Below are 25,699 nucleotides of genomic sequence, written 5' to 3'. Positions count from 1 at the left end.
ACTTGAGGTTGCGAGCTTACTTTTCAGAAAGCATTCACTTCCAGTTAAATGTAACTTGGCAATGTCCCTTTCACTTAAATACACATTTTGCCAAGGGGAAACAAGTTCCTAAACGTGGAATATACATCACTGCTTATATACAGAATTTAAATGACTTTAGTTTGTTTTCCTCCACACCACAACCAGTCATCTCTCTCACTGTGCACTGCTTTTATCACAGGTTGGACCCCCAGAACCATCTCAGTTGCAGGAATCCTGCTCTCACCTAAATGCTGGGAAAAGGCACACACAGCCCATTTCCTCCTGTGTCTGACAGAGGATAACTGAACCTTGTCAGTGCAGTACACCAGACACTTACCATCACAAAGGAATTATTCTAAAAGGAAAGACGACATTTAGCTGCAGGCAGCGTGATCTGAAAGCTTAAAATACAATCTCATATCCAAGCCATTCACCCTCTTTCCACCTTCACTGATTGAATAAAATGCACATGGATTTCTGTCGGGTACCAACAGTCACAATGAAAACTGTGGAGAATGATGTGCTGCTGAGAGCCGCAGGCACAGAGAGCAGTGAGGTTGGGTGGGCACAGAGCTTATGGCAGAGAGGTGCAAAGCATCTCAGCGCTCACTCCTTCAGCTGGATTTGTATCCTGACTGTTACTTTAACATCTGTCTGACTACTACTTACATCTAACAGCTACTATATAAAATGACATAGGAAGAAATATCAAAACATTAATCAGAGGAAAACTCTGTTATCTTCATTCCAGAATCCCTATTCAGGAAATATCCATTTCAAATGCAAATAAATCTATGATTGATTATTAATTAATATTCAGTACCATTAGAATTCCAAACTACTTATGCAGACAATCATGCCAAAAGGATAACTGCATTCCCTATCTTAATGGCAATAACAGCACAGAAGTTGAAATTAAATGAAGAGCAGCCTCAAAAAATTTATGAGCTTAGGGGTCCGAGAAGTTTAAGGTCCTGTGTACAGCTGTAGTTGAAAGTGTTAGGAACTAGAAATAAAATCCTGCATGATAGGATCTCGAACTGTTCTGCGCTTTCTTTTCTTCCTAAATGCAGAGCAAATACTGCACTGAATGGTCAGACAAAATGTTCTGCAATAGCTGATTACTCCTCCTGAATGTCATCGCTTTTGATTTCAGTTACATATAATGATACGCTTAATCAGTGAAACGAAAATCAGTCTGATCCAAAGATCTTGAAAATAAAAAAGAAAGCAGAACAGCTACTGAGATAGATTACAAACATCCTGATTCCTATCAGGTGCAGTATCTCCTGGACACACACAAGGCTGTGCTTCTACAGCAAGTACAACAAACAGCTGACAAGAAATTAGAATTTCTATGAGAATTATCTGCATGTTCTTGATCATAACACTTCTTTTTTTTCTAATCTGTATGTCACGTGCTATTCTAACAGAGCTCTTTGACAAGGAGGAAGTGGGGGCTGTCCAATCGGCACAGACCACAGCTCACTGAACCTAAACAGAACATATCGATGATAGCACGTACAGATGGCTTTGCTCAAACCACAAAAACAGATGGGATCTAAAACTCTGAACATCAGCCTAATGGTCAATGGCTCTAATTAATTTCAGATGCTGGAAGACCTTCTTCAAGGTCTTCACAACAACTTGAACCATTTTGTAGAGTATCACAGCTCAAAAAACACTTCAGAGATGTTGTTAGTGCTTGTACAGCTCCCAGACCACACCCAAAGCAGGGAAGCATGTCCTATTATGTTCAGCACCAATTACAACCCCCAGACATTGGATCTTCAAGAAGAGCAGAAAAGAAGACAAAGAAACTACAGTATAATTAAGTATAAAGTGGAACTATGCATGAAATTACAAGCACAGACACATAACTACCAGCAGTCATGTCACATGCACAGCCTCACATCACTTGTAACTTCCAAATTACCTTCTCCATAGGGAGCTCTCATATAAGCAAGAAAGTTAGTGCAGTATTTCAAAACACATTTGCTGATCCTGTATAATTTCTTTCTCATGCAGTATTGCTTTCAATATCTTAAACTAATGCATTATTTCCAGGAACAAAAGTAGTAATGAAGAAGAATTTGACAGGATGTCATAACACAAATAACAACACAGCAACAAAAAGGTATCCCTTCTCCGAATACTAATATGCAAGAATAAACTGCATCCCAGAAACAGTCTTAAGTATGCCAATAATTCACTCACTTTGTTCCAAAACCCCAAATAAGAATAGGATTTCTGTACCACCAACTTCACACCTTCATTCAGAAACAACACACCTTATTTATGACATTTTGGTGTTCCCTGGCTTTATCAGAAGTTGACTAGCCATTCAGGCTCATATTTGGGAATAACTTTTAGCTCCCACATTTGATGAAATACCAACATAGTAAAGAAAAGAAGCTTTTAAAATACAAACATATTAATTCCTGTGTCACTGAAAGTAAATGCTTTCAGTTCCAATCTGACATCTTTGGGATCTCAGCCACAGGTGTGTAGGAATCATTTCTGCAGACAAAGAAACAAACAGTTGCCTGGGATGCAACTTTTCTTATCTGAAGCTGTGTGTTTTTAAAGAAAAATATGAAGGAGCAATTCAAGGTTGACTCTTGCAGAGAGAATGACATCACAGAGATATGAGGGCAGATGTTCTTCCCCTCCAAGATGCACGGTTGAGATTTTCCCCTGTTCATGCTAAGGAGTACTCTGAGCTTAAGCTATTTCTCCCAGATAAAGCTCAAGGGCTGCTGATGCTCAGACTCAACTGGCTGGGGGAGTTCCAATGATATATGAACTCTACAAACTTGGCAACAAAAAGCTGAGCTAAATAAAACCATTTCTGGATTTTGGTCAACTTCTGCAAAAAGATTTTTAGCTTGGGAAATATGAAAATACCCCAACAGTTCCTTTCCTAGGCTATTTGCTTTTAAAGTTGGATTGTAAGGAGGCAAAACTGCTACAGAAGATACACAGGAAATGATAACTACTCCAGTGAAGACAGCCCCTCAGCATACTGCTAGACATAGTCTACCTAAATAATGGCTAAATTTTAGGTTTAGTAACATTTACAATCTCTTCATATACATTCCAGAGGGTTATGGCACATCATTACAAACTCTGCAGGATGAAGTAAAAAGACCACCCCATATGTCAGAATGCACATGGGCAAGAATTTAAAAAACTCCAGTTATCCAAGTTCAAAGGAAAATCAAAGAAGCTAAAGTAATCCAATTCATTCCTATGTAGCAAGTTCAGAGAAAGGCTATTTACTGCTTAAACTTCCAGTTTGTAAAATGTACTTCAGATTCTTGCAAAGCTGTTACACAAGGAAGGCACTTAGACTACGCCTGATCTGTAGCTGACCAACAAGACACAAACAGCTATAACAGTACCACGTACTCTCACTTCTTCACTTCCCAGCCTCCCACCATGCTGCAGGGAGCAGAGAGCAAGTAACATCTGCACTAAGATGTTCGATGAGTTCAGCAAACAGCATCTTAGGAATTCCAGAGATCAATGGTCTACACCTTACACGGGAGTCAAACTCACTGGATCTTGAGAAAGGCCTGAAGTGTCAGTAAATATACCCTTAAAGTGAGAAAAAAAACCAGTAAGTACATAAAATTAGGTAAAACAGTTATAACTGCAGAGTGGAGGGGTTCTTTTCCATGACTGGCACATGATGAGAAGGGCTGAGCAGGGCAGGATGACACTATCTCAGCCAGCAATGACAAATGACCTAGCAACACGAGCAGGAGGTTACAAAGAGGGGAAAAAAACATCATGGTCTTTTTTTTTTTGTGGGGGAGAGTGAACAAAGAGGTAGGGGAAGAGATTAACCATTAACAAACTTCTCTTCAAAAGGCTTAGGAGCTCTCTACCCAGTCTCTAAGTCAAGAGCAGCCTTTTGGCCACTGGAATTATGAGGTAGCAGCTTCACTTCATGTCATCTCACTGGTGATAAAAAATCTCCTTGGTCCTCTCCCCACAGCTCCTTATGCCCTGTTGGCTAATGGACAGAGTTAGGAATCTTGAGTTTACTGCCAGAATTTTCTTGAAGCAGCTTTCTAAACGTGAAGCACTGAAGAATGATGAAGTTCCCTCTTAGCAATAAATCACCAAAAAAAAAGACAGAAACCTCTGAACCGTATGTTACAATTTTCCTCCTGCACTGTCAAAAGAAAAGTCATCATCTGTTGGGTTTTTCTGTATGAAGAAAGCATCCCAGTAAGCACACTTATTAAAATCAGCTATGCATATGTGGAGTCATAAACAAGTCAGTTAACTTCTTAGACATTTCAGGACTAAGAAAAAAAATGACCCAAACCCCAAGAGAGAAATCCACCACTAACGTTCTCCAGAATAAGTCACTAGATACTTTTCAAACTCTTCCAACATTCCCTTGTCCTTCAGATATCACCTCACTGACAGTTGTAAAGTATTATGCAATGATGACAAGGAACCACTGACACACAGGTTGTACCTTGCTAAAACCCACCACAAGGCCACAGGATTTCTCCCAGCATTCCTCAAAACAACACCTGCTACTGGATTGGGAATTGTAGTTGAACCATACAAGGGGCAGTCTAAAGGCACGATCAGGAAGGCAAATTTGACAAATATTTCTTTATAAAGTGTTTAGCACTGGCAAACCCCAAGCAGTACCACTTCCACCAGTACCACCATTTCCAGTTCATTGTGAGCTCTGTCACCCTCCCCCTTTTCCTCTCTCTCTCTCACGCTGCCTGAAGCGAGGCTTTCAACAGTGAAAAACACCCATCTCTTAACAAGCTGGAAACAGCTCACAGGTGACTTAACAGATTTACCAGGTCTGCTCGAGCAGCTTGCTCCACCTGAAACAAAGGTTTCATGAATTTTCCTCAATGTGAGCATGAACCTTCCACACACGCCATGTTAACCCCAGACACTGCATGCCATGACTCCTCGGCTCCAAAAAGCTCACCTCCCAAAGGCAAGGCCTGCTGGAGAAAATCTCCACGCTTCCAGAGCCAGGGTAGCAGCTCTGCAACAAAGAATGCTCCAAAGAGCTGTTTTAAGCTCCACACCTCTAGTTGGCCTGTGTGTACTGACAGCTAGCGGCCTCCAGGCTCCTGAGCGACTGCACCTTTTGTGCCTCTATCCATAAAGAGAGGAAGATAAGAGCAAAGCATAAAAATGAAATGAAAATTGTGTGCTCTTGTCAGTAGGTAAGGATGGCTTCCCAGTGGAAATGTGGCATTTCACAAAGAATAGTCCTAGATATTACAATGAAAGAAAACACATAAATACTACAACAGGTAGCTTGTTAGACCAGGATGCAACTCAAGGACTGAAACACAGAATCACAAAATGTCTTGGGTTAGAAAGCTCGCCCTGTTCCAACCCCCTGCCATGGGCAGGGCTCCCACGCACCAGCTCAGGCTGCCCAGGGCCCCATCCAACCCGGCCTTGGGTACCCACAGGGATGGAGCACCCTCAGCTTCTCTGGGCAGCAGTGCCAGGGCCTCACTACTCCCTCAATGAAAAATTTCATGCCACAGCTTAAAGAAGAGAGACAGCAGACACGTTCCTTGATCCAACAAATGAAACAACCAGTAAAGACCGTTATTTTGCCATAATTACTAAGATACGAAAAGTTATCATCTCGACAAGCACATTCCATCAGGTGCACAGGCACTTACTATGTAGCCCTCTGCCCTTCTTCCCACCAAGACAAAACTGCATCAAGAACACAGAGCACAAACCCACACTATCTGACTGAAGCCTGCAGGAGCCGGTGGTGCCGAAGCGGAACCCCACGCTGCCAGGCAGAGACACACACTGCTGCACCAGACAGCCCTGTGCTGAAGAATTCATCATTCATGGATCAACAATTGGTTCTTTCATCTCTCTGGCTTCCTCAGACCATTATGTATTTTTTCCACCTCCAACCCCTATTACAGTCCCAGTTTTCAGTTGCGTGTAGCAAAGACACGTGAAAAACACGCAGAAATCAAAAGGATTTCTAGAATTAGAAGAAATATCTCAACCGGGGAGGGAATCCATCATCACTTGGCCATTGCCAAGAACTGACTGAACACTAAACTGTGATAAAATCGCAGCCACAGAAGCTATGAAAAAAATGTGAAGGCAAAGCAAGGCACTGCAGGCGCTCCTTCTGGCTGGAGGCCAAAGCAGTGCATGGAAACGAACCCCTGACATCACTGACCTCTCACTGAACAAAAGTTTTAGGGCTGCACACTTCAGCTAACCAAAAACCAAATCGCACGTATCAATTAAACCGCATCTTTAAAATCAAGCCGCGCTCCCATTAGCCAAAACAGCAGCACATTCCGTCATCCCTGAGCCAATGGGAACGCGGTGCTTCTGAGTATCGCTGCAGAGAAAAAGAGGGAGAAAGTAAGTCCCGGCGGCTCCGTACAGCCGTGCCCGTCCTTCCAGCCCCGACCCTGCAGGTGACCGCCGGGCAAGTGACGTGAGCTCCCTGCCAGCAGCGCTGCCGCGATTCGGCTGCGAGATGCTGGAGTCAGCCGGGCCTCTACGGCGCGTAGAGATAACAGAAATAAGGCGCAAAAAGAACGAGCCCAAATACCGCCGTCTCACGGCTCCGGGGCGGGCAGCAGCGCTGCGCCCCGCGGGGATGCGGAGGGGCCGCGCCCCGGGGAAGGGAAGGGACAGGGACAGTGGGAGAGGGAGGGAGAGACAGAGAGACAGACAGAGCTGCCGCCCGCCCTCACCGTCGATGTTCTCCCGGTCGCTGATGTGCTGCAGGTTGCAGCCGGTGTCCTCCCGGCTCAGGTCGGCCTCGGGGCGGTAGGACTCCAGCCGGGAGTGGGCATTCCGGCGCAGCTTGGGGCTGGAGGAGACGCAGCACGAGGTGGTGTTCCCCATCTTCCCGGCCCGGCCCGGCCCGGCGGGGAGGAGGCGAGGGGCGGCCGCTCAGCGGGGCCGGCGGGCGGCCATGGGCAGCGGAGCGGACGAGGGGGAGAGGCGGCGCCCTGCGGCTGCGCTCCCCGGCGGATCCCGGCGTTGGCTCATCCGCGGCGGCGGCCGTTCGCCGGCTGCGGCTAGAGCTACGGAGCGCGGCGCGGGCGGGCGGCACAGGGCCGGCCGAGGCTCAGCCCCATCGCCGGGGCCGCCGCGCTCCTCCTCCGCCCCCGCGCAGCCGCGGGCACCGCTGCACACGCGCGCGCACCCACGCGGCCGCCCCGCAGCCCCCGCGGCCGCAGCGACAGCAGCAGCCGCCCCGGGCGGCCTCCGCTAAGCGGTTCCGGTTCAGGGCGGGCGGTGCCGCCTCCGCGCCGGGCGGGCGGGCCGCTGCGGCTCAGAGCGACGGCCGCCGCTGCCCGCGGTGCTGAGCGGGGGGGCTGGGGGCACGGAGGTGTCCCCGCTGTGTAATGTGAGCACATCTCGTGGGTGCGGGAGGTCTGAGTCGCAGATCTAACGGTTATACTGATAACTTCCTAACAGAGAAGCGTTTGTGTGTTTATAATCAAAAACGTTCCAGCTTATCTCGTGATATCTGATGTTCTTGTAGGGTCTGCTCAAGGCAGATAATTACACACAAGGCCTTAGAATTTCCAGCTTTTTTTTTTTTTTTTCCAGATCGCACATTGCAAAGAGAAAACCCTGTTAGTTTTCAACTAGCTTCAGTGTCTCCTTGGTGTGAATGTAATCTAGCAGGGTGCAAACCAAAGCAGTAAGGAGATATTGTTTCTATGAACTCCGTAGAGCTCTGTCCCTAATTTTGCAGTAACTTTAAGAGGAACGTGGTGAGGCCCTCTCCGCCTGAGTAACACAACTATGCTCAGTCTCCTGTGTTAGCATCTTCGGAGGTTTGCATCCAAGCAGAAGGACATTCAGGATTTGCTGGTGCTTCAGAAGGACCATCGTGTACAGGGATGCATCATCCCACTAGCACATAGTTCACTGCTGCTGGCCGTGCCCTGCCCGCAGCCCGGGCCGTGCTGTATGCTCTGCTCACCTCACCAGAGCCGCTGAAATAAATCTCAAGTAGGCAGCAGCAGCAACCAGGGAACTTCAAACACAGTTCTGTCAGAATCAAATCTTAGAATCATGTTAGTGAGATGTCCAGTTTGCCACATCTTACTCGGGCTGGAGAGACTTCTGTGTGTTAATTGCCTGCCTCTTAACAAACTAGATAAGCTACACAGGACACATCACAAAGCAAGGCCTTGCTGAAGAACGTTCTGATGACAAAGGTGCTACTACACATATTAAGGATAAGGGCAAACAAAAGGAATGCTTTTTTGGTATTGTATGCAGCGGTACTGTTCAGTTTTCTAAGAGCTGAGACAAGTGGACAGATGAAAGACCTCAGGAAAGCATGTTTGGTTTTGATTTTTTTAATTAGAGCTATATGCAGTGTATAATGTGAATGAGAAATGTTGGTACAGTAATGTAAGAACAGTTTGCCATACATTTCTGACTTCCTTAGATGTCATGTGCCTCTAAGTAGGATGTTGTTTGTCTTTATTTGCCAGAAGACCATTCTGAAGTTTAAGATTATGCATTTGCCTGAATTCTTCCTTCTGAGGAACTTTATGCAGCAGCTGAGGAACACAATAAAGCATCTAAAACTCAGGCCAAGAGTGGTCATCACTGAGGTACCTGTGTTTACAAAGGACTAGCTCCTGCATAAAGATATTTTAAAATCTGTAGGATCCTCACCAAACAGAAAACAATGTACTTTTATAGGTTAAATATTAATGATGTGACTCATTAAATTTTGTTCTTGAAATCTTTGTACCTCATCAAAGACTGTACATGATTCAAACCAGCAGATGTAGATTACTGTTTTGCTTAGATACAGTTTCTATCTATTTGAGATACAAAGAAATGATAAATGTTATTTAGCACCAAACTACTTTCTGCTTGCAAACCGAATGATACAGGAAACACAGGTTCAAAAAATCCTTTAAAACAAACAGCTAGTGATAACTGGAGCTTTGACAGTCATTATCTTTCATACAAAGATGTTTGTCATGCAATACCTTTGCCACACTGCCACCTAATGTTTAATAGGAGTCCTACTAATAAATTAGGCATCCAAGTCTAAAATGCTGTTTTGCCAAATTTATCAAGAGTAAATTGTTGCATGGAATTTTTAATCAATAACTTTAAATGAGTGTGCCTATGGACAAACATTAAAAGTGATCTGTCTGGTCAACTGAATCATGACCTAAACTCTGTCAATTGTAATGCCTAAATTCATTTTGCCTGTAATACTAATATCCAAATCAACTGGAATGGCAGTGATGAACAGCCGAGGGATATTAATTATCAACTCTGTGATGATATTATTACTTATGTTCATTATTGCAATTCCAAATCCAGTGGCACCAAAACTTTCTTGATTCCGACCCAACCAAAGATGGCAAATTTTTTCACTGTGTTCCTCAAGAATATACATTCCCATATCATGTCTCAGTCTTCACTCAGATTTCCACCCCCTATGGAGTGGAGGGACTGGACCTGAGGTACATTTCCCCTTTGCTTAGCTGTTGATTCTTCTAGGAAGAAGGCAGTCTGCTCTATTGGAGGGAATAATCCAGTGCTTGCCAAAATTGTCCTTTCAGCCTCATCACAAGCTATCTGAAGCCCTTCCTATGTCTACTCCAACCGTTACGCTGTCAGCAGAGGCAGCTGGAGGTTTCAGAGGTACTTGGCAGAATGATCCTGCAGTGACTGTTCACAGCAAAGACAGCAAGATTCATGTAGTATATGGAACTACTGCTTAGTGTGACCCAGCTGAAAATATTCAGATAGCATATCATCTGATCTTAGCTCTTCGATGAATAGCGTGATTGTTTCTCAGAAGTAAGCAGTGGTTTTGAGTCAGAGAGAAATATGTAGAGTAAATCATGATTTCTTTTGAATACAAAGGTCAAAAATCAGGCTACCTGCCTCATGCATTTAACTTCAGTGCATAAAGTACAATATTAATCACCTGCCAGCCACTGAAGAGATACTGTTCTAAGCAGTAATTCAGAGTACAAAGTCAAGGTCCTGCCCTGAAGTACGTGAACAATAGAGGATCCCATCTGTTTTCATTTACTCCACAGAAAGAGGTGGGTGACTCAGGAATGAAGGTGATACAGAGGTGTCAGAATATTTCCCTAAACAACATAGCCCAGATATGTTGTTTCTCACCTGTTCTCTGGTGAACCACTGGCTTGGAATTACTGCAGAAATATGCAGTATTCCCCAATTAGGGAAAGACCGATCATTGTTTTGGTTGAAGCATTACCAAGACAGCTATACTAAAATATTTACACATACCTAACTGTTCATAATTTTTGTTATTTCTTCAGGGATGGAACAGGACCTGAACAGGGAAGCAGGCAGAAACCCACACATCATGCATGAGGGAAGATCTCCCATACAGCACAGAGCTGCAGTTTAGCAGATGAAGAAGCAGTAACCAAGCGAACTGTACCAGGGAAGCTTTTGCACTGTGGGGGAAGGCACAGGCGATTGGATTTAACCATCTGGGTGGAATTCGACTGGATTAACATTGGCACAGTTTTGCATACTCTTAATTCGTGACTGAATAGAGTAACTATATTGGAAAACTACTGGGGAAAACAACATTGCCTCTGATACTACTGTCACAGCAGAGAGAGCACAATCCCAAACAATCTCTCTCTGTTTTTCTCTCTTCATTGTCTCCCTGGCTAGTTTTTTTTGTGCCAGCTTGTGTCTTCCCACATCAGGATTGGCTGCCTTCCCTTGGTCTGAGATCCTGGCATGTAGAGCTATAATTACTCAATAATACTGCTTGATCACTGCTAGAAAGGGTGAGAGTGCCCCCTCCTGAACAATAAAACCTCTTGTATAGAAAAGTCTAACAAAACAAAACAAAATAATGTGTAAAAATGGGTAGTGCTGCCACAAAGCACTTTGCCAGTTGGAGAGTCTATAAGAAGTACGAATAAGAAGCTGTGTTTCACTCCTTTCTGCTTGTGAAAGATCCCATTCTATTCTATAAAGAAGTATCTGTTAACGTGTTCTGATTTCATACAGGTCTAGGCAAGTGTAACTCTTTTCATTTCAGCAAAGTTCCTCCTCATTTATGCCAAGAATAAGATCTGAACCTTACATATAAGACCAGAGTTTTGTGTGAGCATATTCAGACAGAACTGTTTTCTGTCAAGTTGATATTAAATATTAAAAAGGAAACAAACAACAAAACAAACAAACAAACCAAAAAAGACCCACAGACTCATCTGGCTCTCAATACATAGCAATTCTGTATTTCAGTCGTGGCAGCTTGCACTTAGAAACATCTGTGAAATGATGAGCTATTACATGCTAAGGGATTTAAGTATCCAGAAGTATAGCTCACTGGAAAAGGATGTGTCAGCGCATATATATGCTCAGGCTGAGCCCTTTATAGGAAGAAAAACATTGGGGAAGCTTTAGCCTACAGCTCTCTAGATCGGCCTTTTTAACTAAACGGAATGGAGAGCTGTGTTTGATGTTTCCCAGATAACTAGTGACAGGACGAGAGGGAATGGCCACAAGTTGCGCCGGGGAAGATTTAGATTAGACCTGAGGAAACATTTTTTCTCTGAAAGAGTGGTCAGGCACTGGAATGGCCTGCCTAGGGAGGTGGGTGAGGCACCATCCCTAGCGCTGTTCAAGAAGCGTTTAGATGAGATGCTGAGGGATTTGATTTAGTAGTTGGGTAGGGATAGTGATAGGGGGATGGTTGGACTAGATGGTCTTGTAGGTCCTTTCCAACCTAATGTATCTATGAACCTATGAATCTATGAAATTATTCAAATAGAAGTTAAAGGTTTCAGAGACAGGGAGCCAAGCTGAATATTGTGAACTAAACAGAGTCATCTCAAGAACTGCCCTTGTTTAATTTTAAAATCAAGAGGTGAAAAAAAAAAAAAAAAAAGAAGGAAATTCTCTCTATGAAAATTAAAGCTCTTGAAATGTCCAAGTTTTCAACAGATAATTGTCCAGGCATAAGCCTTTGTTGATTTTTAGCAGAGTACTACAATTGTGGATAGCTGTAGGAATACATTTAGAATTGTATAGGTTCTTAAGATCCATCTTCCTCAAGAAAAATCCCCTACATCTCCATGCATATGCCTGGAAAATACAGAAAATGGAAACATGGAGAGGAGAGCCATAAATTAATGCACTTAACAGAAGAGCAGCAGATGCATCACTTCGAGTGTGTACTTCATACATATTTTGCTCAACTTTCTCAAGCCCTGAGAAACTGTCTCACCCTTTCCTTTGAAAAATAATGTAAAATTGAAAACTGCTCAGCTAAATGGGGCAAGATTTTTCTTTTATTTTCTATTTGAGCAGTGAATTCCATCCACTCTCAATGAGTGTTGATATCAACGTCCTTTTGAGTAGAAAGCCTAGTCAACAGAAGTAGTAAGAAAATTCACTACTATATATGGTTTTCAAAGTGGTTAACTCCTCAGTGTAAAGGTACCAAAGAAGGTACCAAAACCAACAGAATTAAAACTGAGCCTCTCACATGAACATTCAAGAATTCTCCTCAAACACAGGAAAAGCCAGCATGCTCCTTAGAATCAGTTTCCACTTGCATGGATGCAAAGGGAAGAGAAGGCTGCCTCCTTTAGCCAGCTGAAGCTCGCTTTAGCTTTGTTTCTGCTGCTATTAGCAAGCTATTGGTGAGATACGTCGTAAGTGGTCTGAAGGGAAAGCTTAAAATGTGTTCTGCTGTAAATCCCTCTGCTTTTTCCTTTACTAAATTTTAAACTACGTAATCACAGAGATAGTAGCACCGTTTGCTTTATTTTTGAGAGTAACAACCCACTGATTTACACACATTCAGGGAACCCAAATTCATTTTTCTGCTCCTCTGTAGACTGTGTAAGAATTAAAAAAAAAAAAAAATCTCCATTCCTTCGATCCCTTTCAGTTTTCAAAGGTATTTCTAAGTCTACATTCTTGAAAATAACAAGTTGCTCATATATTATAGAAAAGGGGACCAAATAAATAAAATGATTGGGTTACTGTCCTCATAGATGCTATACCCTACTGTGTTATTCCTGATGTGCACACTAATATTGCTCGATGCAGACAGCGTCTCAATAAACATGAGAAACAAGCTCCTGTATGGTGTGGTGCATTCTGCCTCATGTAGTGTATTAACTCTGCTGTCATCATCACTCAGCAAGAAGATACATCAATTGATTGCAGAAATGCCAATGTGAGAATTTAAGATCATAGGTTAAAAAAAAAATAAAAAAGAAGTCATATTTTCTCTATAAATAGAGTCAGTATAAATCACCAGAGTCTGCACTATGGACTTGGAAAAATTAGTCACTGACCTACAAACACTTCCCACTGGATGTCTGTGAATCCATTTCACAGAGTGAAAAGCAGCAAGAGCTCAAGCAGACGAAGAAGCAGGACCGTATGGTAACATGAAGAACACACAGTCCTAGAAATGTGAAGATAAAACCAAGAAGTAACAAAACCACAGAAATACTATTGTTCAATTGTTCTAAATAGTGAAAGGTTGAAATGCAGCTCACAAGCCAGAAGGGTTTATCATCTTTCATTGCGTCTAGCAATCTGTAGAAATTTGCTGACTAATATTAGCAAGAACCCAGTCAGTTTGAATTATACTTCAAATTAATGAGAATGTAATGAATGAAGACAGTTTTATCTCAAATAAAAATCTACCTTACTGTCATTCCTTGCAAGTTAACGCTAGCCTTTTCAGCTGGAACTGTTCAGCTAATATTTTCCCTGAATGTCCTCGACTAGTAGAGCTCTATCCTTCATCAGGTATCACTAAGTTGTGCCACAGGACACTAAATGCATACATTAGAACAGGTATTTGCTCTGGCCCAGTTCACTGCACTGACAGGTGAAATTTTGTTGCTCGTATGAATGTGACACTGTACTAAACAAACTGACTAATGTGGCCAGAGGGCCAACAGCATCCTGGCTTGTATCAGAATAGTGTTGCCAGCATAAGCAGGGAAGTAATTGTCCCCTGCACTCAGTACTGGTGAGGCCACACCTTGAGTACTGTGTTCAGTTTTGGGCCCTTCACTGCAAGAAAGACATCGAGGCCCTGGAGCGTGTCCGGAGAAGGGCAATGAAAGTGTGAAGAGTGTGGATCACAGGCCTTTTGAGGAATGGCTGAGGGAGCTGGGATTGTTCAGTCTGGAGAAGAGGAGGCTCAAGGGGAGACCTTATTGCTCTCTAAAACTGCCTGAAGGGAGGTTGTAGCGAGCTGGGGGTCAGCCTGTTCTCTCATGTAACTAGTGATAGGACAAGAGGGAATGGCTTCAAGTTGCGCCAGGAGAGATTTAGAGTGGATGTTAGGAAATATTTCTTCACCAAAAGAGTGGTCAGGTGCTGGAATGGGCTGCCCAGGGAGGTGGTGGAGTCACCAACCCTGGATGTGTTCAAAGCACATTTAGACATTGTGTTGAAGAAAATGGATTAGTGAGAACTATTGGTGATAGGTGGACAATGGGACTGGATGACCTTGTAGTCTTTTCCAACCTTACTGATTCTATGATTGTAATTTAGTGATGAGTTTGTCCCTTTATTGTAAAGCTACGTAACTGGAAGAGATTTAGAAATACTACAATTTTACATTCCAGAAATGTTGAACTTACACACTGACAATTTGTTAAGTACGGATGAGGTACATGAAAACATACTATGAAATACAACTAAAAATTATACCTCTGATAGTATGCTTGGCTCAAAATGGAACAGACAGACCTTCTCAAAGTTATTCTTAGAAACAGAAAAGCATCTTGTGTAATACAGGACAGAATATCTGTATACAAGCATATGCACATTTTACTACAGAACTTCTTAAACAGCAAGATCTATTCACTACATTAAAAGCACGGTAAAAAAGGCTTCTATTGTTTCTGCAATGGGTGAGTTACATGAATTGAAGAATTTGGTACAAGATTACAAAGCAAAATTCTCTGGAATGATTTGACAGTTTGTATACTGACAGATGCCCCTTAGAACTTTCAAGTTGATTAAATGCAGTCTTTGAACTTCATATATTCAAATGATACAAGCTTACATACACAAATTATACAACTCAAGTCCATAACCTCAACATTTGTTATCTTTGTCCATAGTAATGTTACTAAGATTCATCTCAATATTTCAATATATTGGCATATCTGTAACGATTACAGAGTATTTTCTTTGTTAACTGGTTTCATAATTTTCCCTGTTGTTCAAACTGAGATGTTAAGAATTTGTAACTTGTACAGGACACAAAGCCAAGGTATGTGTTAATTCTGGTGGCTACTATTTCTAATCAAATATATGTTGGCCTGTGTTTAGGCTTATGGTTTGAACTTTGTTTATATGTCACACTGATGGAAAATGCTAACATTTTCTAATATTCATCCGGAGCATTACAGGCTGTTTCACTTTGACCCATACCACTAACCACACATTCTCCCACTGACAGTAGTATGTTTAAAAACAAAACCAAAAGAAACAAAAAAGCAAAGCCCTGAAGAACCGGACTCCCCAGAAGCACCCACCAACACCCAGTTATTGATCACACTGCAAGTCTCCTACATTTCTACAGGCTGAAGCAGTAAATGTATCGAGGGCCCTATGGAACACACCACTAAAAACCGAATCACAGAGTCAGTCAGTGAGGAGAATCCCAACAGCTCTACAGGCTTTGGTCAGACCTAAACTGAGCAGAATTAAGCTGGGCTATCCACTGCTTCCTCCTCATTAATTTCTGCTCGTTCTTAATGTGTCTATATGTCTTAAGAATATTCCTGCTGTTTTGCTTTTTTTGCTTTTTTTTTTTCAAGGATAACCTAAGAATGACAAGTGATCAGATTCTGGTGGCACAGAACCTAATCTGACTGTAGAACAAATGCACTCACACTTGGTCTGAGCAAACACAGACCCCATGTCTCTCTCGAACTCAGCGAGGCCTGAAACAGAGAAGCGCAACTTGGGTTACTGTTTTCCACATGATGCCCCTATAAAAGATGCAGGACAGTAGATTGCTGTTCTCAGCTGGAGCTCCTGTGCATAAAGATGTGCAGCCTTCACTAGCCATCGAGCTCAGCAGAACTCCAATGTGAGAAATCAGTTTGAAGGTTCAGATTCAAGATTATGCCTTGCTCTGTTTAGACGATCTCATCCATATACTGTCCATTTATGGATAACAGCAGTAATATATGACCTCCATAATGCACTTCCCACAAGTTGAATGCTGTTTACGATAGCAAAATCAGCCTCCAGTAAAAGGACGTCTTGTTCACCTCATTCTGTAATTTTTAGAGAGAGCAAAAGCCGTAAACCAGACAGTATCTCCATCACACCTACTGGTGCCTTCAGGTCAAAAGAGGCCAACAGAAGGTATCACAGGGAAGTTTGGTGTTATATCCATTCTGGGGTTTCATTCTCCCAGACTGTAAGTGAAAAGCTTTCACTGGCACTGTATGCTTACTTTGGGGCATTTTTTAATCTTAATAGAAGAGATAAAGCATTATTAGCCCATTACAAACCAAATATTCTGAGCCAGACACAGCAGGAGGTGGCTGCCTTTGTCACTAGCCATTTTCTTTCATATAACAGATAAAAGCATTGCCAAAGAAGGTTTTCAGTTGCTGATGGGTTGCAAGTACAGACTAATTTTGCCTGTGGGATTTTCTGAGAGGACACTATGTACCTATCTTTCTTAGGGATGAAGGCGCTCAGTTTCTCAAACCATTACATCATCATCACTTCCATTGCAATCTCAGTGAGTATCCCGGAGTCCTATATGCAATACGTATATTTTGGAACCCTATTATGTATTTCATTTAATTTATTTTATCAACATGTAACTCGTTTTCATGGAGAACTTCCATAGCAGTCTGTCTCAACAAGCTAATTTGTATTTCTGCATCCGTACTCACTGGCCATCACCAGTTAAAAGACTTTGCTACCATTCCTAATATTGCAAATCAATTTAATTCCAAACTGCTAGATCGTGTACATGAGCAGAATGGTAAGATGCAAAGGAACACATACAGAAATTGCAAGAGAATGAGATGAGCCCTGGGCTCCAGCCAGGAGTGCATAGGTCATGGAGAATTGCAGAAGCAGCATCCGTAACTCAGCTTAAGTGAAGAATTTCGTGTGTGTTACTGGAAAAACAGAACACATACATTTGAAGATTTAAAGGATAATAAAGAGGTTTCTGTCTGCACAGAGAAGTAATCACACGTCCTAAGGCTGCCAGCAGCAGTGGCAAGTGGGACTGCAAACAGGGACAAAAATAACTTCAAACACTTTCAGATCTGTACTGATTATTAATTCATGTTATTCATGTGGATAACACAACTTCTGACATTGTCATGTGGAACCCAAATAAACTATTTGGGTTAAACGAGAAAACTTTATAGCAGTGCACAATTTGAACATTGTGCGATGTTCCTTTTTAATCTTCCCTCACTAACAAAAAAATCCTGTTTTTTTTTTTATTTTTTATAGTGAGACCTTTTCACAGGCAACAGTAAATTGTTACACACCATTGCTGACAATGAGTTTATTGACAAAAATCTAACATTAGTTAAACCCTACCGATATTGTTGTGTGACTGCCCAAATCAACCTGAGCCTGCTGCCTGCCCAGCACTGCTCTGACACGCTGCTGCCTGCATTGCCTTACCAAAGCTCTTCCTCTCCACTTCTGTTTTCTTAAAACGCATTTGTCTTGGGAAAGGTCTGGAGTCGACCTTTGGATTGTGGAGCTTTGGTGCAGAATGCATCCCCACTAACTTTAGTTATTGGGAAGCTAGTCCTCTCCTCTCAGCTCTTTTGTGAACTACTTGTACGTTCAGTGCAAGGAAACAGAATTCACACAGGGCCAAGAACTCCAGCCTCTGAAAGTTATGGACAGCACTGCAGAAACACTCCTTGTTATTTCACTGAAACAGATTAATAGTTGGACTTCCCAAGTTTTCCATGCCTATACTTTGGTAATACCCAAGAGTCACCTGATCATGCATTAGCTGTGTTACCTCTATTTTAGGATATATTTTATTTTGCATTATGCTGGTGAAGATTCAGAGCCATCGTGCTTACAAAGAGATTTTATTCATTTAATAGCTTTGTTTCCTGATCAAGCATGTAATTTAAAACCATGCTAATGTTTTTACAACATTTCTCTATACTTTAATGTGTTACCTTGCTATCAGAAATTCCATTAAGTGTTTCACTTTACTGGGCATCCATCCAAGATCCTACTTGAGACATATTTTAAAAGTGGCTTGTATACTTAACCACTGAGCTGGTTTGTAAGCTCACTGACACATATTTTACTTCATCTATACACCATTTCTCTTGTTCAGTTACACAAATCATTATAAAGCACTCAAACACTATTTCATATATTAAAATTTTTTTAGTGATTCAGACAGTTAAAATTAAATCGATATCTCAACCAAAAATTAAGTTTATGTTGCCAGTTTCAGTGATCCCTGTCTCTGTCCTAAATACACCAAGTCTACGTACAGAGCATAATGAATGCATGCAAGCCCTACTTTTAATTTCTTAAAATTTCAGCACAAGTAACCATTTGAATGAGAATTTTTACATAGTCTGTTGAATATTGATTCTTTCAGACTCTTTACAGACTGTCTACATGGCTGAAACTTACCATTTAGAAAACATCCGTGGGGCTACAGGGGTGTAAGGTAAATAACTCCCAATGATGGTACTCCACAAGGGGATAGTATAGAGGATGGTATATTTTAAGTAGTTCTATATAAACAGTATACAGATAATACAAAGAGAAGATGGCTCACCTTTGTGATGACAAGGCTTGCAGGGGACTCCACGTGGCAGGGATCTCCAAGAAGAGATCCTTCCCTGGTGGTGGTCAGCCCTTAAATGGGGTTTGGGAGAGGTGGAACCAGGCTCCACCCCTTCCATTCACACAGGTACATCACCTCCACCTGTGCCCCCATGGCTGACTCGGTACTCACCTCAGGTGGCCAATCAGTGGTTCAGGCCGTGATTCAGCAGTTCCCATACAAGGGGTGGGTAAGGAAGTGCTCCAGCATGAAGTGTTCTGTGAATCCTCAGAGCATGCTCTTGTTATTTTATTTTGAGGATGCCCTTTGTGCTGAGAGAAAGCTTCTCCTATACCTTCAAATTCGGGCATGTGCCATTATTTTATACCTGGACACTTGGAAAAGCTCTGTGTGACCATTTCTGCAGCAGAGAAGCATGTAAGATGAAGCATGACAAACCTCACTGCCAAAGGTAGAAGCAGACCACCTTACTCAGGAAACTCAGACTTGCACATTAGCATCTAGAGCCACCTGGGTCATTAAATTGTACTACAACAGCCATCGCTCCAACAGAAGACTTTAAAAAAGAAACTAAAAGGATCTGATAGGAAGTGATGCCTCCAGAAATGAGAATAACTTGTGCAAAGTAGAAAGCAGAGGTTCCGTTGTCAACGACTTCTTAAGTAGAACTGGTAGGAGCATAGCACGTAAGACAGCTCTGACCAGACGCCTGCAGACACTGCTGAACATCCTTGTGTGATTCCTTCCTCCTCTCCCCTCCGACGTTTTGGAGTAGGACAGTGAGACCTCTGCTGTTAGAAGGAGTGAAGAGCACAGCGGTGTTAGTGAAAATCCATCTCTAATTCCAAGGGCACTAATGGTTGATGCAGGAGACCAAGGAGAAGGTGTAAGCTTTTTGAGAGTTAAAATGTTGGCTAAAGAAATGCAGCAGTTACTTTCAATCAAGAAAGGGAGGGCTTGGGAGCAGAGCAGCTTTGTGAAACTGCCTCATCTACTTCAACAGCAAAAGCTGATGCTAAGCATTGTTTGAGCACAGTGTTTCCAACCTAAAAAAATGCTTTAATCCAGGGAACAGACACACATCCAGATCTAATGCTGGCTAAATCAGCTATGCTGAAAGCAGCTGGGACAGCAAGTCAACTTCCTGGGCTTTGCAGGCATGTGGAACAGTGACAGTGGACATCAACCTCCTTCAGACTGCCTCAACTGCAACAAACTTTAAGGAGACTTTTCTGGGAGTTAACATTACTTTCGTGGCTGGAAATCACATGGTATTCACAGCCGCTTTAATTTGTCAAATTATTTAAATGAATCTCTTAATAACAACCATTCAGAAACCACATCATCTTTTCGTTTCATGCCCACTAACTTGCCATATCACACAGAAATGCATTTGCTGTTCCAGAGCTTGAGATCAAAACTCATGTACATGGCTAACTCTCTTTAATAAAGGTTAAAAAATAAAAATGAAAAAAATATAAAATAATTTAGAATCTCAGTTCAGGACTCTTAGGAGTGCTGGGAAAAACTTCACCACACAGTTCCCTTCTTTTAATCCCTCCTCTTTTCCTGTTTCCAGGATGATCTTTCCATTTGCCTGGATTAAACCGCACTAAACTTGGAGTAAAATTATCTCCTTTTACACTCACTCTATTATGTTTCAAAACACTCTTATTTCTCATTATTATCTCATTTTCCTGACTCAGAACCAGTGGCTGCTGTGCTTCAATAGCAATGCTGATTTTTATGTATTCAGATAGCATTCCATGATTATTAGACTGAATGCCATCAAGAATAAATAATTCTCATTCCAGCTTTCATTAAATGAGACTATCAGTCAGGAAGACTCTAGAAATGGAAAATCTGCCAATACAGTATTTTTAAACACTATGAGACTATTTAATTATTCTCCTGCGTTTGTGTTCTCAACCACAGAACACCTTTAACTGCTGTAGTAAACCTTCCTCTCACCCCACGCACATACACTGGGATACAAGAAACTTCTACTTCTGTGATACTTTTTGACCGCTTAATGCTTTACAAATGAAGTACGTGCAGATATACTCCCTCCACAAGGTGTCACCCTAGAACAGCTGGAGAAAAACCCAATGTCTTAACAGCTCTGACCCAAAAGGTCAGAAAACAACTGCACTGAGCATCTAACAGGGCAATCTACTAGACTTTCTCTATTTAAAGCTATTTCAGTACAGCACTGTAAAGATAATGCGTATTTTTTTCTTGTATTTCCAACCTTAATGATACTGTGATTTCAAAGCTAGTCTATCTGACTGACTTACTTGCCTGGCTGAAGTCTACCCAGTTGTCACAAACTGTTTAAATCCAGGACAGCAACCAGCAGGTATTTAATCATGGTAAATTCCTTGCTTCTTTACTAAGCCATCTGTAGTTGTCTGAAGAAGAGCTTTAGACACAAACCCTTTGCAGACCTAAATTGTTAATGTTTTTATTTAAAAAATTATTTGTCTACAAATACATTTGACTTTTAAACACCTATGTGGTATTCCACAGAATGTGAATACCTCCCCAAAACAGGAATGGTTGTCAGCAGTAACACTAATCACATTTAATTTTCTACAGTTCACCTGCTATCAGTGGATTAGTTCTCAGGGACTTAAAAGGAGGGAAAAATCCAATTAGATGCTGTTTATACCTAGCAAAGCTTACATTGTAGCTTTTCTTTCATTAACTCCATGAGTATCTCAAAAAAAATAAATAAAAATAAAATGAGGGACCTTTAGGAGGAAGAACTTGGAACATATGGAACAGATCAGTTCATGTGAGAGAAATCAGCTACAGCTCATAATTTACACTTGATTCTAGAACAGAAAATGGGAACAACGCAAACTGCTACTGATTCTTATCCTACGCTCCATACAACAGAACTCTGATCCCTGCACAGAGCACCTGTGTATTCCTACACAAAACAGAGCTAAGCAAAATAAGATTTAATGTGCAAACTGACAACACCTGTCTGCTCGTCTTACTCTGCAATACTGCAGCTTTCAAACACTTCACTCACTCTCGTGGGTTTTTTTGCCCTTCTCTCTGTTCCAATTTCATGTCAAGTCTGTTTCTAGTAGACAAGCCTCAGAAAAAAAGCTAAATGAGTCACGCCTCAAATGAGGGAAGCAGGAGAAAGTCTTCTTTGAAGTTCTCAAAGATTTTGGTTAACTACTTCTAACACGAGGGCTGCAGATCCAAGCTCGGGTCCTGATCCTTGAAGCAACTGACAGTGTCACTAGTGAAGAGGCAGGTGTAAAAGTTCAAGTATTTTCTTGTTTGCATGGCAGCTGACAAAACTCTGGAAGCTTTTTATATACAGCCAACATCTTTGAGAATTTGATTCTTCAGAACTCAAACATCAACCCAAACACGCCAGCATGCACTGAATTCAAGTGTTCACACTTCTCTCACTACTGCAAGCTTAAAACTTGACAAACATCTTGCTGAAATAAATAAATAAGCTTTACAATAATTACTGCAGTAGAAGTAGCCCTTGGGTAGAATAAGAGGTCTTAGTTTTCTATTATCTTTATTAGACATTTCCTTTCTCCATATGGGACTTGCATTAATTTACATTTGTATTAGGCAGAAACTTCTTCCTACCTCATGTTTTCCCAACAGACTGTTCTTGTTAAACAACTTTAGTGCAGCTTTTACCCGGTATGATTAAGCCATGTTTGAAAAAAATCAGATAAAATTATAAAAAGCAATTCCACTGAAAGCCTCATTCAAGACCGTTTGGTAGTTGTTCATTTGAAACAACAAAATAAAAACAATAGCTTGGCTGGTTACCAAGACCTCTGAACTAGGACATTTTTATAGCTGTTATTCCATTCACAAGACATATTAATCACAGCTGACTGCACTGATAGGACTATTAAAGGAGAGGAAAAACCTCAGCAGTTATCGTAACAAAGACACTTCCTCTTCTGGTTTTTCCATTCAAGTCATACATAATACAATGAAGTTATTTTTTCCCTCAGCCCAGTACTCAGCTCTCACGTTACTGTCTCTCTCCATGACTTTGTGTACACAGACAGCTGCTTTGTAGGAAGTTTCACAAACAAGGTGCAATAAGGAAGTTCAATCACAGAAATGAAAAAAAACAAAAACCCAGAAACTTAAGGAAATGGGTTAGAAAAGACTCACTGCATGCAGAAGAATAAAGTGATTTTTTCTACCTGGCATTGCCAGTCTGCATGAGATACTACCAAATGAATTGAAATTAATTAACTCATTTTCTTCAGCTTTTAAGTTAAGCACATATTCGAACTCACGTAACTTCTGCAGAAATAAATCATTGTTATGCCTCATCTAGAAAAGCCTCATAGTGTCTTAAAAATCCTCAACCAAATGGAGCCTGTTGCCCCAAAAGAACGTTTTTCGCGTGAGAATGTTGAGAACTAAACTGCAGCTATTTCTATCAGCTGCTTAACAGCTCAGCATCAGCATTCAGCACATTCTTCTCCTGTAGGTAACCAAGCACAAAGCCAGAAGTGCAACAGAGAAGAACTGCTGCAAAATGAGGCAACCCAGAACAGCTGCTGTTTTCTCTGAAGCGATACTTCATTCAGAAAATACATCACACTGGATTTAGCTATTACACCAATATCTGCAGGATCACCGTGCAGATCAGCAATTTTGTTTGAAAGCGGAGGGAAATCCACGGAGAACTAAGGGAGAGATGACAAAGCACGCAGTCCTGAGGCCTAAATCAGTGCAAGGAGAAAAACTGCAATTACACTTGCAAGCAGATCCTACAAAGCCCATGGGAACAAACAACTCAAAATAAATAAATAAGAGCTCTAAGCCCACCCCTACACACACAGAGTTCTGATTTTAATTCCAATTCTTCCAGCTCACAACAGCTCAGGCAAATCAAGAGAGCTTTGATACCCAGAGATTTCTAACTGTTCCATCCCTGGTTGGACGTGGAAGGAAATGGCTGTGACTCGAAGTTGTAGCATAAGAGGAAGCTGACTACTGCATTCCTCATCACCTACAAGTTAGTGGTTGAAGACACCCTTGAAGAGACCATTTCCTCTGAGCAACATGAAATTACATTTGAAACAATATCCATGTAGATTTGCCTCTACCTTCTTATAAAGTACAAGCAGATTCTCCAGCTGTCTCAATTTGTAAACTGTTGCATGGGCTCGGCAAGGGACAATAGTTTGGTACTACAGAGGTGTGCTTTCCTTACAGAAAAATGAATCAATCATTTGAGCCTTTCTAATTTTTACAGAATATATATATATATATGTATATATATATATATATATGTATATATATATACACACACATATATATAGTTATCTGCCTGATAATTTACAGCTTGGACAGTGCTCAAAATCTCTTGTAATAAAGTCAGGGCATGTCTCAGGACAAGGGGCAATGAGCACAAACCAGCTGCCCTGAGTGTTTCTGGAGTCCCCTCTCTGGAGATAACTCAAAACCCACTTGGGTGCTTTTCCGTGTAAGCTACTGCAGGGAACCCACTTAGCAGGGGGTTGGACTTGATGATCACCATAGGTCCATCCCAACCCCTATGATTCTGTAATAAGAATAATAGAGTGCCCAGAGGGCCTTTCTCCCACCCCACCAAGCACTTGAGTTGAGATTAGAATCTCATTCCTACAGAAATCACAGTGGCATGCAGAGCTCAGAGCTATGGTGTCATTAGGGAAGTAGGTTCTTCCCCTACTTGTCAAATAAGATGACATGGCCATCAAATAAGACAAGTCTGCACACATCTCCAGTTGCTATTTGTACATTCTTAGCAACCTCTTTTTTTTTTTCTTTTCTGAAAGTAAAAACAGCATCCAATTGTGGGAAATATCAGTAAAATCAATGAATCATACAGCAGGAGACAGAAGGTGGTTTCTGACCTTGCAGTCAAGGTGTTCTTGGAAAGGAGTCTCTCTTATTAACAGCCGTCAATCCTCTGTGGTGATGGATTCTGAGATAAGGAGGCAATTAAGCAATCTTGGGTATAGAGGAGACAGCAGAAAGTCAGACTTTGCTAGCTTGCTTTTTATTGCATCAGAATGGGTTATAATATTAAAAAACAATTCTGAATTAATACCAAAAATCTGGTGAGGAAAAGACTGCCACTCGTTGCATGCTATCTGGTTGTCACCGGAACAATACCAATTAAACTAAGATCTGAGGCACAGGACATCTGAAATATTAATTCGGGCAGCTCAACATAGACAGCACCCCACTTCAAAGACTGCATGAGGGCAAACTGTTATGAGAGTCCATATAAAAGAGTTTCATAATGAAATGGTTGGGCATTCGTGCTGTTGGTGGAGCCACTGTAGGCACGAGGGCTCCTGCATGCCTCCTCTGAGAAGTGCGAGAAGATGAAAAAGAGGCTGAAGCAAATTGAAAGCCTTTGCTGCTATTTTCCTCTGCTGCTCGGGAAGAGTAAGTTGGCAGTTTGAGAGCAAAGTCTTTCAATGAAAATAAGCGACCCATTTTCTTTGTTTCACTCCATGCCACACACAGCACTTCGCTTTAAACATTTGGAATATTTGAACAATTCAAAACTGTGTCTGATGCAGAAGTCGGCAGCAGTCACTGTACGCAAGGGATGGCCTGACTTCAGGTATACCATTTCTGAATCCAAAGTTAAATTTCAGGGAAAGACAAACCTAAAACTGATTTTTCACTTGGTTTTTGCTGAATAGACTTCTCTAAACGTTACTTACCTGGCAATTGTTGCCTCGACTGTAAGGTTATAGATACAACGTGGAAAATGAAAGCCTGTAACTGCACTCAGTTCAGCCCACTGAG

General features: G+C 41.7%; 1 protein-coding gene across 3 annotated transcripts in view; it reads right to left on the bottom strand.

Annotated features, from left to right (window-relative positions):
• The window catches only part of CCNY (cyclin Y), a 122,675-nt gene extending 115,498 nt beyond the window's left edge, over window positions 1–7,177 (bottom strand). For 2 of the 3 annotated variants that reach the window (XM_065731491.1, XM_065731488.1), the window contains exon 1: window positions 6,771–7,177. In XM_065731491.1, coding sequence (XP_065587563.1) covers window positions 6,771–6,924 — 154 coding nt within the window. In that variant the 5' untranslated portion in view covers window positions 6,925–7,177. The remainder of the gene's footprint in view (window positions 1–6,770) is intronic. The other variant, XM_065731492.1, reaches the window with a different exon arrangement.
• Window positions 7,178–25,699: the final 18,522 nt, after the last annotated feature.

This window comes from Cyrtonyx montezumae, unplaced genomic scaffold, assembly GCF_038088225.1.
Source record: "Cyrtonyx montezumae isolate F1298 unplaced genomic scaffold, pur_monq_1.0 scaffold_14, whole genome shotgun sequence".
In the NCBI taxonomy this organism is placed as follows: domain Eukaryota; kingdom Metazoa; phylum Chordata; class Aves; order Galliformes; family Odontophoridae; genus Cyrtonyx; species Cyrtonyx montezumae.
The sequence above is the reverse complement of the archived record's forward strand: the minus strand, read 5'-3'. Positions and strand labels throughout refer to the sequence as shown.